Source organism: Callithrix jacchus, chromosome 12, assembly GCF_049354715.1.
Source record: "Callithrix jacchus isolate 240 chromosome 12, calJac240_pri, whole genome shotgun sequence".
In the NCBI taxonomy this organism is placed as follows: Eukaryota; Metazoa; Chordata; class Mammalia; order Primates; family Cebidae; genus Callithrix; species Callithrix jacchus.
This window is the reverse complement of record NC_133513.1, coordinates 22,491,922-22,508,807: the sequence shown is the minus strand read 5'-3', so window position 1 is coordinate 22,508,807 and position 16,886 is coordinate 22,491,922. Positions and strand designations below refer to the sequence as shown.

The window sequence follows — 16,886 nt, the reverse complement described above, 5'->3', positions numbered from 1 at the left end:
AGGGGAGCCTGTCCCGTTTACTCTGTGCTGAGCGCTGCCGCACCGAGGTGCCATCACAGCTGCTGCACCGGGCTCTGGTGTCCTGCTGGGGACCCATGTGGGTCCTCTGAACCTGTTTACTCTGCTCCGAGAGCTGCCGCGCTGAGGTGCCATCGGAACCGCTGCGCCGTCCACGAGAGTTGTGCTGGCCACCCGTGTGTTTCCTCCACTGGGGGATCTTCTGCTCCGTGAGTGACCAGAATTTGTCTGAAAGTGTGGCGTCCTCTAGTTCTCCGCGCCTTCCCTGAGAGCTGCAGTCTCGGGATGTTAGCGATCAGCCATCTTGGATCGTTCCGGTCACGAACTCTTATAACTTAAACACTGGTTGTTTTGATGCCATTCTATAAATCCCATGAGCTTTCTTCCTTCCTCTTAATTTTTCTTTTAATCATCTAACTGTATATTTTCAAAAGGCATCTCACTATATATTTTCAAAAATCCTATTTTAAGGTGAGATATTTTTCTCTGCTTGATAAATTCTGTTGTTAATACTTTCTACTTCATTTTTCATTTTATTCACTGTATATTACATATCCATGATATCAGTTTGATTTTTTTTAAAGTAATTTCAATTTCTATATGAAGTTACTAGCCTGGGTCATTTATTGTTTACCCGATTTTGTTGAATTGTTTTTCTGTATTATCTTGAAGTGTGCAGAGCTTTCTCAAAGTGATTTATTGACCACATCGAATAGAACCTCTGACACAATAAGTCCTCAAAAATATTTGTCACATGAATGCATAAGTGAGTATTCAACTTCTTAATAGATATATCCATCTGCATGTGTGATGGGCACATCATAAAACTATGGCCAACAGCAATGTGATTATTTTTCCACACAGCTCGTTCTCCACTTGTGCTTGACCATCCATTTCATATCTATTTTCTGATTTTTTTTCCTTCCTTCCTTCCTTTCCTCCTTCCTTCCTTCTTCTCCACCTCTCCTTCCTTCCTTCCTCCTTCTCCTTCCTTCCTCTCCCTCCTTCCTTTCTTCCCTCCTTCCTTCCCTCCTTCCTTCCCTTCCCTCCTTCCTTCCCCTCCTCTCCTTCCTTCCCTTCCTCTCCTTCCTATCCTCCTTTTTTGACAGGGTCTTTCGCTGTTACCCAGGCTTTAGTGCAACAGCATGACCTCTGCTCACTGCAACCTCTGCCACCAGGGTTCAAACAATTCTCTTGCCTCAGCCTCCTGAGTAGCTGGGACCACAGATATGCACCACCATGCCCAGCTAATTTTTGTACTTTTCATGGATATGGGTTTTCATCATGTTGGCCGGGCTGGTCTTGAACTCCTGACCTCAGGTGATCCAACCACCTCAGCCTCTCAAAGGGCTGGGATTACAGGCATTAGCCACTGTGCCTGGCCCTGATTTTCATTCTTACTGTGTAATCAGTTTTGCTATTTTCCATTGCCTCGGAGACAAACTTTCAACCTTTTAGCCTAACACACAACAGGAACTTCTGTGATATTTTTCTCAGCCTACCAGAGTGGAAACTAAGATGAAAAACCAGAATTATTAAAAGCGTTGCCATTGCCTATGCTTTAAGTTAAGGAAAGAGAGATAAGAGACAGATAAAAATGGGTGCTCTGTTTTGCACTCGTCCATGTAGGCAGAGAGGTGCTTACTGAATCTAGCATGAAGAAACAGCACTCAGAAACCAAACTACTCTTGAAAGGAGAGAAACACCAGTTCTTATTTGCATTCCAATACCATATCCTAGCTGAGACAACAAAAGCATGAAGTTACATGCTTAGTGTGAAGGAAAAAAACTTTAAAATTTTGCACAAATAATCTGTGAAAATAATTGAGAATTATGTGAAAAATATGACTTTAGATATCTAATTAATTTTTATTTTTATTTATTATTATTATTTTAGAGATGGGGTCTTGCTCTGTCACCTAGGCTGGAGTGCAATGGCACAATCATAGCTCACTGCAGCCTTAAACCCTGGGGCTCAAGCAATTCTCTGGCCTCAGTCTCCCAAGTTGCTGGAATTACAGGCATGAGCTACTGCGCCTACATAATTTATATGGACAGCACAACTATAAAACTGCCTTGTTAGGTGATGTAAGAGCTTGTGAGAACCTCTGTTTTTTTGTAAAACTTAGCATAATCTGGCACAAGAGACATAGTATCAAACATTGACAAAGGAACATTATAGAAAATCAATACATATCAATAACTCACAGGAAACGGGTACCGAAGACATAAATCATGTCGATGGTGAGAACAACAAATATGATTTAACACAATTCTCGAACTCCTGAGCTCAAGTGGTCTGCCCGCCTTCGTCTCCCAAAGCGCTGAGATTACAGGCATGAACTACTGCGCCTGGCCGATTTAATACATTTCTGACAAAGGTAGCACAACTTAATTTACCTGGAAACCTTGTTGTGACATAACATTTAAAATCCTCTAATTTAGCTTCAGTCTTGAACTTGACCTTCAGGATGTAAATGTTGCCAAACGTGTTCTTGAGATGCTGAGGGCTGCCCAGGCACATAAACTTCCCCTGCACCATGATGGCAAGACTGGTACAGAGGGCATCACATTCCTCCATACTTGCAAAACAAAAAGGGCAGAACGTTTTAAGGGTAAAAATAAAAAATTCTCTTTAGGAGGGCATTCAATCAGAGCCAGAATTTTGTGACCCTATTTTCATTTGAAAGTTGTATTTTTCCAATTATAAAGCTCATAGCTGGTAAGTGGGACTTTTTCAAATGAAAAATAATAGAGTGCCCTATTTTCAAACAGCACATCTTCTGAAGTCCTGTCTTTTCCTCACTATTTTTTAACTTGAGGATTTTTAGCTATTTGATTTATTAGGATTAGCACGAATCCTAATTCCTAATGAGGAGCTAACATACTTAGGCAAGTTTACTGTACAATATTATCCACCAGGCCTAAACAATTCCCTCTTATAGCCACTAAAATTCTTGCTAACCGTCTACCAACCCTTCTGATGAGCCACACCTGTGGGAGGTTATAACGATGGCTTTTCCACTTTCACGTGTCTTTGTCACCGTGTTCCAGAGCAGGCGTCGGGCTACTGGGTCCATGCCAGTTGATGGCTCATCCAGGAAGATGACTGAAGGCCTTCCCATTAGGTCAATAGCAGTACTCAGCCTGCGTTTGTTTCCTCCACTTCATGGCCAAAGAAGGAGAGAAAAAGTGGGAGAAGAAATGGCTATACATATCCTTATGTATACGAGAGTTAGTACAAATTTTCCAAATGCTGAGAGTCCCAGCAAACATTTAACCTGAACATCCACAGTACTGATTAGATGTGACTTTGATTAGGTATCAGGCCCAATTACAGACAAGTGTATCAATTCATTTTGAGATATAGAGGAGTGATTTTATGTAATTAATTTTGGCAGCATTATCAGTGGCATTTACTTACAAATTCTTAGAGTGGTAAGGTTTTCAAGGCACATAAATCACGTATAATTCAAAGGGCCTACATTCCTCCTTACTTGGTAGGCAAAGAACTATAGGGACACTAGGAAGAGGAGACACTCTTTTAATTTTTTTTGAGGTTCAGAGATACAGTTCAACTAGAACCAAGACTCTGAGTTTCATCTCTGCAAAGGTAAGATGTGGAACTGTATTGATTTGCCTTATTACTGGCATCTGAAGCCTAGCAAAACACTAGATAGTTTCACAAGTAGGTAATGTGGGAAGAGGAGTTTAGGTGGAGCTATAAGCTTCATTTCAAACAGCAAGGACAAAAGGAAGGACCTCGATATTAGCAGCATCAACAAAAAAGAGCAGTAGCATAGTGACTCACCTGTAGGTGCAGATAAGCTTGTCAGCATGAGACTCCAGGTCCAGTGAATTCAACCATTTGTTCACATATAGCCCAATCTGGGGCTCAGAGACTCCCCATATTCTGGCATACATAACCATTATTTCCTGAGCAGTCATATATTCCAGCAAGGCATCAAACTGAGGACAATAGCCAATTCTTGACCTCACCTAATAACAAAAATTGCCTTGAGTAAAGACCCAAGTCTTCTATCCCACTATGCATCCATTGATGAGATAGCAAACCTGCAGTCCTCCAAGCCCTGCTTCTAAGAGTCCCATCGAGATTTTTTTTTGAGTAAAGGGCTACAAAATTACAGCTGTCAGACCTATTGTAGGACTTTGGGATAATAGCTTCCCTAATTCAGTTTTAATGATCTTGGGGATAAAGAAGTTAGAAATAAATTCTAGAGCCACTCAATTTGGAGGAGTATTAGAATATGAAATGCTCTTATTAATCAGAAACTCCAAGAAGCACGGCCACCATGATGTTTTAGCTTTGTTTAATCTGTAGAGCCATATGTACATCTTGTTCCAGAGTAAAGCTGAACCAGAAGCAAAGCCTTTTTGCACTCATCCTTAAACCAGAGACTGCAATAAGTGTTGCTTCACCAATTAGTCAAACCCTTCTGTTGATGTGCATTGAGGTGCATAGCCTAAGATCCAGAGAAAAGGCTATCAATTTAAATTAAAGTAAATTACTAATTAATTTACAGTGTTTCCAAACTATTCATGCCCCCTAAACTCCTGGCATGGCACAAGCCCCTGCCCTTCTGTTTGAAGTGACAGGAGCTTTAAAACACAACTGCATGTATAAATAAATTTAGAAAGTAACCACACATGCTCAGGGAAAGACAGACTTAGAAAATGCCTGAGAAGAACTTAGTTTCTCACCCCAGGCTGATCCTAAGCACAGAGACAGCCTACAACAATCCAAAAAACAAAAACAATAAAAAGTAACAAACAACAACACACCTAGGAGAATGAGGAGAATATAATTTCCAGAATTACCACTTTATTAGAGTTTTTAATAAAACTAAAAAGCATACAAAGAAACAGGAAAGTATGACCCACCAAAGGAAAAAAATGAATGAAAACCACTACTGAAAAAGACCCGAGGGCAGATACACTAGAAAAATACTTTATGTCTTAACGATGCTTTAAAAACTGAAGGAAGATGTAGAGGTAGTCAAGAAAATGATGTACAAACAAAATGGAAGTATCAATAAGGAGGTAGAAAATTGTAAAAGGAAACAAAAAAATTTAGGTATCGTTAAGAAACGAAAACCTGGAAAATTCACAAATTTGCAGATTTACATACTCTTAAATAACCAATGGCTAAATGAAGAAATCATAAGAGAATTTAGAAAATGATTAGAGGTGAGTGAAAACAAAACACTACATAAAAACTCATGGACCCAGCAAAAGCAGTATTCAAGGGGAAATTTATACCTGTGCTCTGTCCTTGGAGAAAATGGTCAGCATTGCCCCAAAAGTGGTGGCGGACGAGTTCTTACAATGGACTGCCCTAAGTCACCCTGAGGTGGGGCCAACTGGGATTCCAAAGAAAGAAGTACTTGACAGCAATCCAAAACATTTATTAGGAAAATTCACATACAAGAGTTGTGGATGTCCTTGTGACAGATATTAAGAAAGAAGATGCTCTACCTGGGTATGGCTATAAAGAGGGAGTTGGTTTACAGAGTCTGAACGAGTGTTTAAATAATTTGGCTCAGGGCCAGGGCTACTTTCTATGTGTTTAGCAAGATGCTTGACCTTTCAGTTTTGGGCAACAACTTAAACAACTTTATCAGTGTCTTGGAATGTTCCTTGGTAGCTTCCAGGCTCTGGCTTGGGTCCAAGCCTGTAGGGGAAGGCATAAAGCTGATCCTGAGCAGCAACTCAGGTTGGTCAAGGCACTCTGTTTCCTCAGTCAGGACAAAGATAGAAAACAGGGGGAAATGGGGGGCCATGCAAGCTACAAATGCTTACATTAAAAAACAAAGAAACAAAAATAAACATGGAAACCAGCTGTGTGATTTCTGGACGTATGTCAGATTTCCATTGATTCTGGCAGACCTTGCCACTTCTAATTAAACAAGCAGTGACACCCCTGCATTTAAAATTAGATCTGCCAGTATCTCATGAGCCATAGTTGCTGCTCAGCATGTCTCTGCCACCAAATATCAAGCACAAAGTTGAATGATATACATAGATTTGAACTAGTCTGGGCACCAATATGGCCTTCTATGTAATCATCATAGCCCTGACTAGCAGTTCTTTTTCCCTATACTACCATATCTAAATGGTGCTGGAGACCAAGTAATTTCTTGTCTCTTGACTCTACTATAACCACTATAGCAACCTAGCAACCACCCCATTTTTTTCCTCCAGGCAGAGAAAGACAATACAACAACAATGACAAAAAAGGCAGCATCCTAGCAAATTATAACCATGATCCAGTTTTATATGCCTGAAGATTGACTCAGCCAGGTTGCTTGGACCCTGACTTCTATTTAGAAGAGATAGCTGTATTTGATATGAAGTCAGATCTCATAGTCAATACGGATTCTAAGAAGCTTAGTGGTAATGTTGTGGCATTTTCCAAGCTAATCAAAGTGAGTTTTTCTATGGACTTATCGCTTCTTTGGATTTATTTTCCTCTTCTTAATTTTTATTGAATTTTTATTCATCTATTCCATTCATATTGTATAAGGTATAGGGAAATATGTTTAATAGATTGATATATATATATATTTTAAAAATTAGTTACATTTCTACACACTAACAATAAAACCACCCAAAGGAAATTAAAAAGAACCAATTTAATTTATATAGCATCAAAAAGAATAAAATGCATAGGAATAGTCTTAACCAATAAGTTAAAAGTCTTGGACACTGAAAATTATAAAAATTGCTGAAAAATTAAAGAAGACATAAAGAAATAGGAATACATCCCATGTTCATGGATTGAGAGAACTACTATTACTGTTACAAATAATCTATAGATTCAGTGCAATTTCTATCAAAATCCTGACAATTTTTTTTTTCTGCAGAAGTAGAAAAGTGCTACCAATGACCTTCTTCACAGAACTGGAAAAAACCACCTTAAACTTCATATAGAACCAAAAGAGAGCCCACATAGCCAAGTCAATTCTAAGCAAAAAGAACACAGCAGGAGGCATCACACTACCGAACTTCAAACTATACTACAAGGCTACAGTAATCAAAACAGCATGGTACTGGTACAAAAACAGAGATATAGACCAATGGAACAGAACAGAGGCATTGGAGGCAACATAACATATCTACAACCATACAATCTTTGATAAACCTGACAAAAACAAGCAATGGGGAAAGGATTCCCTGTTTAATAAATGGTGTCGGGAAAACTGGCTAGCCATGTGCAGAAAGCAGAAACTGGACCCCTTCCTGACACCTTACACTAAAATTAACTCCAGATGGATTAAAGACTTAAACATAAGACCTGGCACCATAAAAATCCTAGAAGGAAATCTAGGCAAAACCATCCAGGACATAGGAGTAGACAAGGACTTCATGAACAAAACACCAAAAGCATTGGCAACAAAAGCCAAAAGAGACAAATGGGACCTAATCAAACTCCACAGCTTCTGCACGGCAAAACAAACAGTCACTAGAGTGAATCGGCAACCAACAGAATGGGAAAAAATGTTTGCAGTTTACCCATCTGACAAAGGGCTGATATCCAGAATTTACAAAGAACTCAAACAGATTTACAAGGAAAAAACAAACAAGCCCATTCAAAAATAGGCAAAGGATATGAACAGACACTTTACAAAAGAAGACATATATGAGGCCAACAAACACGAAAAAATGCTCATCATCACTGGTCATTAGACAAATGCAAATCAAAACTACATTGAGATACCATCTCACGCCAGTTAGAATGGTGATCATTAGAAAATCTGGAGACAGCAGATGCTGGAGAGGATGTGGAGAAATAGGAACACTTTTACACTGTTTGTAGGAGTGTAAATTAGTTCAACCATTGTGGAAGACAGTGTGGCGATTCCTCAAGGACCTAGAAATAGAAATTTCATTTGACCCAGCAATCCCATTACTGGGTATATATCCAAAGGACTATAAATCATGCTACTATAAGGACACATGCACATGAATGTTCATTGCAGCACTGTTTACAATAGTAAAGACCTGGAACAAACCCAAATGCCCATCGATGATAGACTGGACTGGGAAAATGTGGCACATATGCACCATGGAATGTTATGCAGCAATCAAAAATGATGAGTTCGTGTCGTTTGTAGGGACATGGATGAATCTGGAGAACATCATTCTCAGCAAACTGACACAAGAACAGAAAATGAAATACCGCATGGTCTCACTCATAGGTGGGTGATGAACAGTGAGAACACATGGACAGAGGGAGGGGAGCACTACACACTGGGGTCTATTGGGGGGAATAGGGGAGGGATAGCAGGGGGGGAAGAGTTGGGGAGGGATAGCATGGGGAGAAATGCCAGATGTGGGTGAAGGGGAGGATGACAGCAAATCACACTGCCATGTGTGTACCTATGCAACTATCTTGCATGTTCTGCACATGTACCCCAAAACCTAAAATGCAATTTAAAAAAAAGTGCATCCTAAAATTCATATCGAACCTTCAGGAACCCAAATGGCCAAAACAATCTTTTGAAAAGGAAAGATGAAATTGGAGGACTCATATTTTATACATTCAAAACTTACTGAAAAGTTTCAGTAATAAAAATACAGACATATAGATTAGTAAAACAGTGACCCAGAAACAAATTTTCAGGAAATGATCAACTGAATCACACATTGGTGCCAATACCATTCAATAGGCAAAGGACAGTCTTTTCAACAAATGGCATTGAGAAAACTGGATGTTCAAATGAATAAGATTGATGTTGGATCATTATCTTACACCACATACCATAATAAACTCAAAATGGATCTAAGACCTAAAATATGAATTAAACTATAAAACTATTAGGAAAAAAATGAGGAATAACTTCATGACATCGAATTCACAAGATTTTGTGGATAAGACACCAAAATCACAGACAACAAAAGAAAAATTAGATAAACTGAACTTCAAATTAAAACATTTGTGCACCAGAGGACACCAGAAAAGGTAACCCACAGAATGGGAAAAAATATTTACAAATCTTGTATGAATATCCAGAATATGTAAAGGATTCCTCTAACTCAACAGCAACAAAAACCAAACAACCCAATTTAAAGTCATGCAAATGATTAATATAGGCACTTCTCCAAAGAAGGTATACAAATGGCCAATATGCACATGAAAAAAATGCCCAACATCACTAATTGTTAGGGAAATGCAAATCAAAACTATAATGAGATACCACCTCCCACTCATCAGGATGGCTACTATTAAAACAAAAATGAAGAAATGTTAGTGATTATATGGATAAATTAGAACTCTTGCACGTTGCTGGTGGGAATGTAAAATGATACACCTACTGTGGAATACAGTATAGAAGTTCTTATGAAAAGAATCATAGAATTACTATATGATTCTGCATTCCACCTATAGGTACATATCCCAAATAATCAAAGGCAGGGGCTCAAACAGATATTTGTATACCAGTGTTTATAGCTGCATTATTTGCAAGAGCCAAAAGGAACAAACAACCCAAATGCCCATAAATGGATGAATGGATGAATCAAATGTTGTATACTCATACAAGGGAATATTATTCAGCCTTAAAACTAATGCATTTTTTTTTGAGATGGAGTTTTACAATTGTTGCTCAGGCTGGAGTGCAATGGTGCAATCTTGGCATACTGCAACTTCTGCATCCTCAGTTCAAGCAATTCCTCTGCCTCAGCCTCCCGAGTAGTTGGGATTGCAAGCATGCACCACCATGCCTGGCTAATTTTTGCATTTTTAGTAGAGATGGGGTTTCAGCACACTGGCCAGGCTAGTCTTGAACACCTGACCTCAAGTGATCCGCCCACTTTGGCCTCCTAAAGTGCTGGTATTACAGGCGTGAGGCACTGCACCCAGCCAAACTGAATGAAATTCGAATACATAGGTGAACCTTGAAGGTACTGTGCTAGGTAAAGCATATCAGATATAAAAGGAAACATTATATGATTCTACTTACATGAGGTACCTAGTATAGTCAAATTCATAGAGACGGAAAGTAGAAGAGTAGTCACTAAGGAGTTAATAGAGGGAAGGGGAGTTGTTTAATGAGTACGGATATTTAATTTAGGTTAAGGAAAAGTTCTGAAGATGAAGAGTGGTGATGGGCATAAAATAATGTAAATGTACTTAATGCCACTGAACTGTACACTCAGCAATGCTTAATATAATAAATTTTATATTATGTTCTTTTATCACAATAGAAAATGTAAAAGTTTTTTAAGGCCTGAATAAATGAAAATATTACCATCTATTACATAAAATATGAGAATTATTTTAGAATAGTAGACTTGGAGAAATTTTCTGAGGCTTGAAAGAGTTCCCTCAGATTTACCGAACTTTAAATCAGTCCTTGTAAAAGGCTGATATTTTGCCCATATGCCTGTTCTCTTTTTAAATATGACATTTTATATGAACTATCTTTTTAATTCTCAATTTAGCTTTTGCTCCTTGGTACTAAATTCACTTAATCTTTTTCTCCATTATGCACAGTCAGGAGACTGGACTGTTTTATGCCACCTTCATGTTCAGGAAGGGATAAACGGTATGAACAAAGATGGGGAGACCTCATGGTCCCTGACTTTTTTGCAAGGACCACCTGGAAGGAACAGATCACCTCCTGCCATCATGTATCACTCCTTCCTCTGCTTCTTTAACTTCTCCCCTTCTAGTATAAATGTGCTTGAGTTATTTAACCTATGAAATATTTTCAGTCCTTATCAAAAATCTGGATGAATTTTCATTCTTCATTTTGCCTCACAGTGAATCTTCTTCAAAGTATAACCCACATTTTTAGCTTCACTTCTGGTTACCAGATGATATTCTTTGGCTGTGTCTCCACCCAAATCTCATCTTGAATTGTAGTCCCATAATTCCCACTTGTCATGGAAGGGATCTGGTGGGAGGTAATTGAATCATGGGGGCAGGCCTTTCCCAAGCTGTTCTTGTGATAGTGAATAAGTCTCACGAGATCTGATGGTTTTATAAATGGGAATTCCCCTGCATACGCTTTCTTGCCGGTCGCCATGTGAGACATGGCTTTGCTCCTCATTTGCCTTTTGCTGTGACTGTGAGGCCTCCCCAGCCATGTGGAACTGTGAGTCAATTAAATCTCTTTTATTTATAAATTATCCAGTCTCAGGTATGTCTTTATTAGCATGATGAGAACAGACTAATAAACTAGACTACTGGGACTAGTCTATCCCACAGAATGCTCTCCCAACCCCCTCTTGCTGTTCCATGGTGATAGTGGCTGATGTGATTAAGTGAGGAGAAAAGAATTACACTATTTCAGGCTCTTGTTACCCCTACCCACTTAACACTAGTACAATTGTTCTTGCCAACCTCATCAGTGAAGTTCTACTTACTAAAACCAATGTACACTATCCAGGCTTTACCTTGCCTTAGTCTTCCTGGCATTTGATACATTTGATAATTCCCTTATTCTTGAAATTCTCCCCACACTTAGCTTCTTTCCAAGGTTACATCTTCTCTTCCAATGACTGGCAGATATAGAGATACAAAGGCTAGCAACCTTGCTTCAGTTGGGGGATTTGTGAAAGGCCATCTTGCCGCAGAGCTCCCAGTAAGATGGAGCAAGGTCTCAGGTGAAACTGAATTGCAGGTTATCTTCTCCTTCTGCCCAGCCTTGCCATCCTTACACCCTTACAGTACCTTGTCTGGCGTATGTTAGCTCTAACATTGAAAGAACTTGCCTTTTACTTTAATAGTTTCAAAAAACATAAAAGACACTCTTATTTTAGATTCTGTTCTTACTGCTTCACTCACTATTCACAAGTTGGTTTCCCTCTCCAGAATCCATTGACTGCATCAACAATATAAATATTAATACATACCATCCATATTTCCCATCTCCCCTCCCTAGCCATCTACCTGTTACCTGAACCTGAGTCATTCATTATGCTTCTTACCTGTAGGATATCTTTTGTGATGCTAAAGCCATCAATGAACACATCTCCAGAAGTAGGACTCTCTTCCCCAGTCAAAATTTGGAAAGTAGTTGTTTTTCCAGCTCCATTATATCCAAGCAATCCAAAGCACTCCCCGTTTTGGATTGCAAGAGAGATATTTTTTACAGCCAGAATGGCCAGAGACTTAAAATATATCTTAAAAAGATCCAGGAAACACAATTCAGTAAAGAATACTTACGGGCAAAATACAATCAGTAATCTCTCAGACCCCCATGGATCACTACTTCAGACAGTTTCATGATAACTCTTCTGTTCTACTGGGAGAATATATATAGAGCCCAAAGAACCACAGAGAGCCCTTGGCACCAATAGCACGCTCTTAAGTAGAAATGAAGCCAGTGTAGGTTAGCCATTGAATTATATTACCTTTATGAGTTCTTTAATAAGTACTGTGGAATTCAGCAACTCCTGAGGCTGCTCCAGGATTCTCTTTCTTTTGTTTTGTACAGCTTCATCTTCTGATTGCCCAGATAATTCCTTGGCCACTATATCCTGTATTTTCAAACAAAAATTATAGAGGCAGATGCCCTTTATGCATATGTTTTAGACTGGGTGGCTTCATGAAAGCTAAAGTGGGGGATCATATTAAAAAGATGTTAAAACAGAAAGTTTGAGCCATTTCTGAGAGACTTCATGAATATCACTTCAGCTCTCACGTACAATTTAATAAGTGGTGAGTAGTAAATAATTCACTGGGGAAAGAAAGAAATTCACTAGGGAGAGGAAAAAGGCACTCACATAGTTGAGAGAATATGAAACAATGTGTGCTTTAATATTTTGAAAGACAACTTAAAGCATTTAAAACAGAAAAACAATTTTATCACCTGGATCCTTAAGAAGAAAATTATCTCAAGAGAGTAAAATGCTTTTAAACATACAGTAATGAGTTTGTAATGATAAATACTTTTTGAAGGGAATGGGAGTTAAGAAATTCAGCAAGATTTAAAAGGATTTTTCCTAAGAAACTCACTGGACCCCATGGCCTATGTCTTTAAGATAAATGTTACAGATATTAATGCTCTTTATTAGCAGGATGAGAACAGTCACCTTGACTAGACCAAGTAGTTTCAGAAAACTGATCCAAACATGTTAGAACAGAAATTTGGCATCATTTTCAAGACATTTTTTCCAATTATTTCAGAACACATTGATTTTTGTTTTCTATAGATTAAGAAATCAGGATTATATAACTTGTTTTTTCATGAGGTGAATCAGACACCTCATGGAAAACTGAAGCCACATTGAGATCAAATTAATATGATTTGTTACAACGACAGAATGTTCAACATATAGAATAAGGGCTCTTTTTTATGAAGGAGAGAGAAAAAATCAGTAAGACTTGATATGGAGTAACTTTGAAACTTCCAGAATAGCAGCGTAACAGGTCTGTGAACCTGTACCCCAGTGAAACTGATGAACGTTGTTTTAAAATATAACCACTTAAAGCATTTAGTTATGATCCTGCCTTAGCCATTTTCTGTTGCTTATAACAAAGTACTGGAAACTGGGTAATTTATATAAAGAAAGGCAATTTGTTTGTTGCAATTATGGAGACTGGGTAGTCCAAGCGCATGGTTCAGCATCTGGTGAGGGCTTACTCCTGGTGGGGGCTTTCTACAGAGTCCTGAAGCAGCAAAGAATATCACTTGGTGAGAGAGCTGACATACTTAATCTCATACTAACATTCTTGATCAGGTTGCTTTCCCCTTCTTATAAAGCTATGAGTTCCACCTGCATGTTAACTCATCAATCCATTAATCAATAGATTAATCCATTCATGAGAGCAGAGCCCTCAGGATCCAATCACCTCTTAAATGTCCCACCTTTCAATACAGCCACAATGGGGATTCAGTTTCCAACTCATGAAATGTGGGAAACACATTCAACCCAGAGCAGATCCTAAGGGCATACAACAAATGAAGAAACATTTATTCAAGAAAACCTATTAGACTTATTAAGAACAGTGAAATCCAGTGACATTTGAATCATGGCACAACCCCCTTTCCTCCCCACAGGCCAGTGTGGCAGAACATTACTCTAGGCAGGTTCAGCCCAAAATATTGGACTCCCTTTCCCCCCAGCTTCCAATCAAGTGCTAAGGTATATTTCTGTAAGGGGAAGAGGATTAGCATTTCTCATCCCACTCCTAGCAACCTGTTGCAGAGGCTAAGTTTTGGGTAAGTACAGCTATGGCTTTGGGTCTCCCTTCTTCCACTCAGCCCCTACTCATAAGGTGGAGAATACCTTGGGCATGAGGTGCTATACTGGGGACTGGACCCTGGCTCATTCATAGCGAAAAGGTTTCATGCTTGGAGAGGCAAGCCAAGAAGACCAGAGACTACTGTCCTCCACTGGACATTCAACCCTGAAGCAGAAAAGCATAACACTATCCCAGCTCAGAGATTTTGCCCAGGGGGAGAGTTAGGCCATAAAACAGAGAACTCCTCTGCGCTCCCCAATTTAATTGACTTAATTTAAAACAGAGGATGGGGGAAATTAAAACTTAAGGATGCTGTAAAACAATATGGAGGTTTTGGTGGAAAGCAATTAAGAGATGACTGATAGCTAGCTCTATTACAGATATAAATCAAACCATAGGCTAGTTCACTAAAGAGAACCAAGAAAAAAAGACAGCTATGAAGAGCCCGAACCAAGAAAAAAGACAGCTATGAAGAGCCCTCCTGGGGTGAAGATGAAGCTTAAACTCTGACTTCAAACTATTCATATAATTTAATTGGATCTGTTTTTAGAGAAATTCACGCCCCAGGGCATTAATAGCTGGATTAATATTAAACTTAGTGGAGTTTAATAGCTCGATGTGGTTATGAAAAGAGACAGTCAAGAGCCCGGAAAAATCACTGTGATCCAGGGACGACTGTGCCCATGCCAAGATCTGCACCTTCTGAGGAACAACATCTGAGGCTTCACACTGGAAGGGGGAGACTTCACTCAAACAGCCCACTGAGCCACTAAGCAATAAACTAGCAAACAGCAACAAGTCCCTTGGTGAGAATAGTACCCGTAGTTATCAACATATATTATCTAAAAAGTTTAGAGTTCAGTAAAAAAAAAAAATTACAACATGTGCAAAGAAATATAAAAGTTTGTGTCACACATAGGAAAGAAACAGGCAACAGAAATTATGAAAATGACCAGTCATCAGTTGTAACAGACAAAGACTTTAAAGTAGCCATTACAAATATATTCTAAAAGTAAATGAAACCCTGCTTAAAGAAATGAAGAAAGGTGTTATGGAAATGTCTTATCAAACAGAGAATAATGAGATACAGATTATTAAAAAGGAATCAAATATAGGTTCTAGAGTTGAAAAGTACCATAACTGAAATAAAAAACTCAGTAGAGGAGCTCAATAGTAGATGTGAAGAAAGAATTAGCAAGTATGAAGATAGGCAGAAAGAGATAATGTAGTCTGAAGAACAAAAAGAAAACCAATGAAGAAAAATGAACAAAGCCTCAGGGAATTTGGGACACCATTAAGCATAGCAACATTTGCATATTGGGAATGCCAAACAGGAAGTCAAAAAAGGAACAGAAAAAAGATTTGAAGAGAAATGGCTGGAAACTTTCTAAATATGATGAAAAATATCAACCTACAAATCAAGGGGGCTTAACATATACCAAGCAGGAAAAACACAAAGACATCTATGTGTAAACATATCAGTAAATTTGCTGAAAGACAAAGAGAAAAATCTATTGAAATCAGCAAGAGAAAAATGCTCATAACCTACAAAAGAACCCCAATAAGTTGACAACCGACTTTTTAATCAGAAACAATTGAAGGCAGAAAGTAGGGGAATGACATGTATGAAGTGCTGAAAGAAAAAAAGAAAACTATCAACAAGAATCCTATATCCAGCAGTTATGTTTAAATAATGAAGGCAAAAAGAGGACATTACCACATAAAAACTTTTAGAAAATATGTTGCTAGCTGACCTGTCCCTAAAGGAAGTTGTTCAGTCACAAGCAATGGACCCAGACAGAAATTCAAATCCACACTTTAAAAGTGCTGATAAAGATAATTATGAAATTAAGAAATGGCACAAATGCATGTTTCTTCTCCTTTCTTCCATTAGCTGACTTAAAGAACAACTGTAGAAAATGATATGTATATACTTTTCTCTAGGTTTGGGCTTATAGCACAGAGAAATGTAATATATTTGCTAATTTGCCAATAACAGCCTGAAGAAGGTGGGAGTGAGCAAATCTGTGTTGGTCTAAAGAAACGACACTAGATGGTAACTCAAATACACAGCATCAAATAAAGAAAGCCAGAAACGATGAATACAATGGTTAGTATGACAAGGGCTATAACTGTATACTTGCTCTACATTCTTCTCTTAGTTTATTTAAAAGATAAAACATTATATAAAGTAATAAATATGATAATGTATTGCTGGATCTGTAATGTATAGATGTACTATGTATAATAATAGAAAAAAGAGAGGGAAGAGAGAATACAGATATATAGGAATAAAGTTTTTATACCTCACTGAAATTAATTTAGTATTAAACTGAGGTAGATTTTGATAAGTTGAATAGATTTGATAAACTTATTGGAATTCCTAAAACAACTACTAAGGAAATTATTTAAAAAATATAGTAAAAGACAATTGAAAGAATTGAAATGTTACTTTATAAAATTTTCACTCATTGCCAAGGAAAGCGGAAAAGGATGAACAGAGGAACAAATTACACAGGAAAAAATGTAAAATGGCAAATATATTCAACTATATTAATAATGACATTAAATGTTAATGGATTAAACAATGCAAACACAAGGCAGAAACTGTTAGGCTGGAATTTTTTATATATTTTTTGAGATGGAGCCTTGC

At 38.1% G+C, this 16,886-nt stretch overlaps 1 protein-coding gene across 1 annotated transcript in view; it reads right to left on the bottom strand.

The window, feature by feature from the left end:
* The window catches only part of LOC100394174 (phospholipid-transporting ATPase ABCA3-like), a 46,314-nt gene that overhangs the window by 5,648 nt on the left and 23,780 nt on the right, over nt 1–16,886 (bottom strand). The window contains exons 4-8 of the mRNA XM_078346846.1: nt 12,400–12,525; nt 11,974–12,168; nt 3,830–4,017; nt 3,013–3,183; nt 2,419–2,600 (exon numbers count right to left, since the gene is read on the bottom strand). Of these exons, the coding sequence (XP_078202972.1) occupies nt 2,419–2,600; nt 3,013–3,183; nt 3,830–4,017; nt 11,974–12,168; nt 12,400–12,525 (862 nt within the window). The remainder of the gene's footprint in view (nt 1–2,418; nt 2,601–3,012; nt 3,184–3,829; nt 4,018–11,973; nt 12,169–12,399; nt 12,526–16,886) is intronic.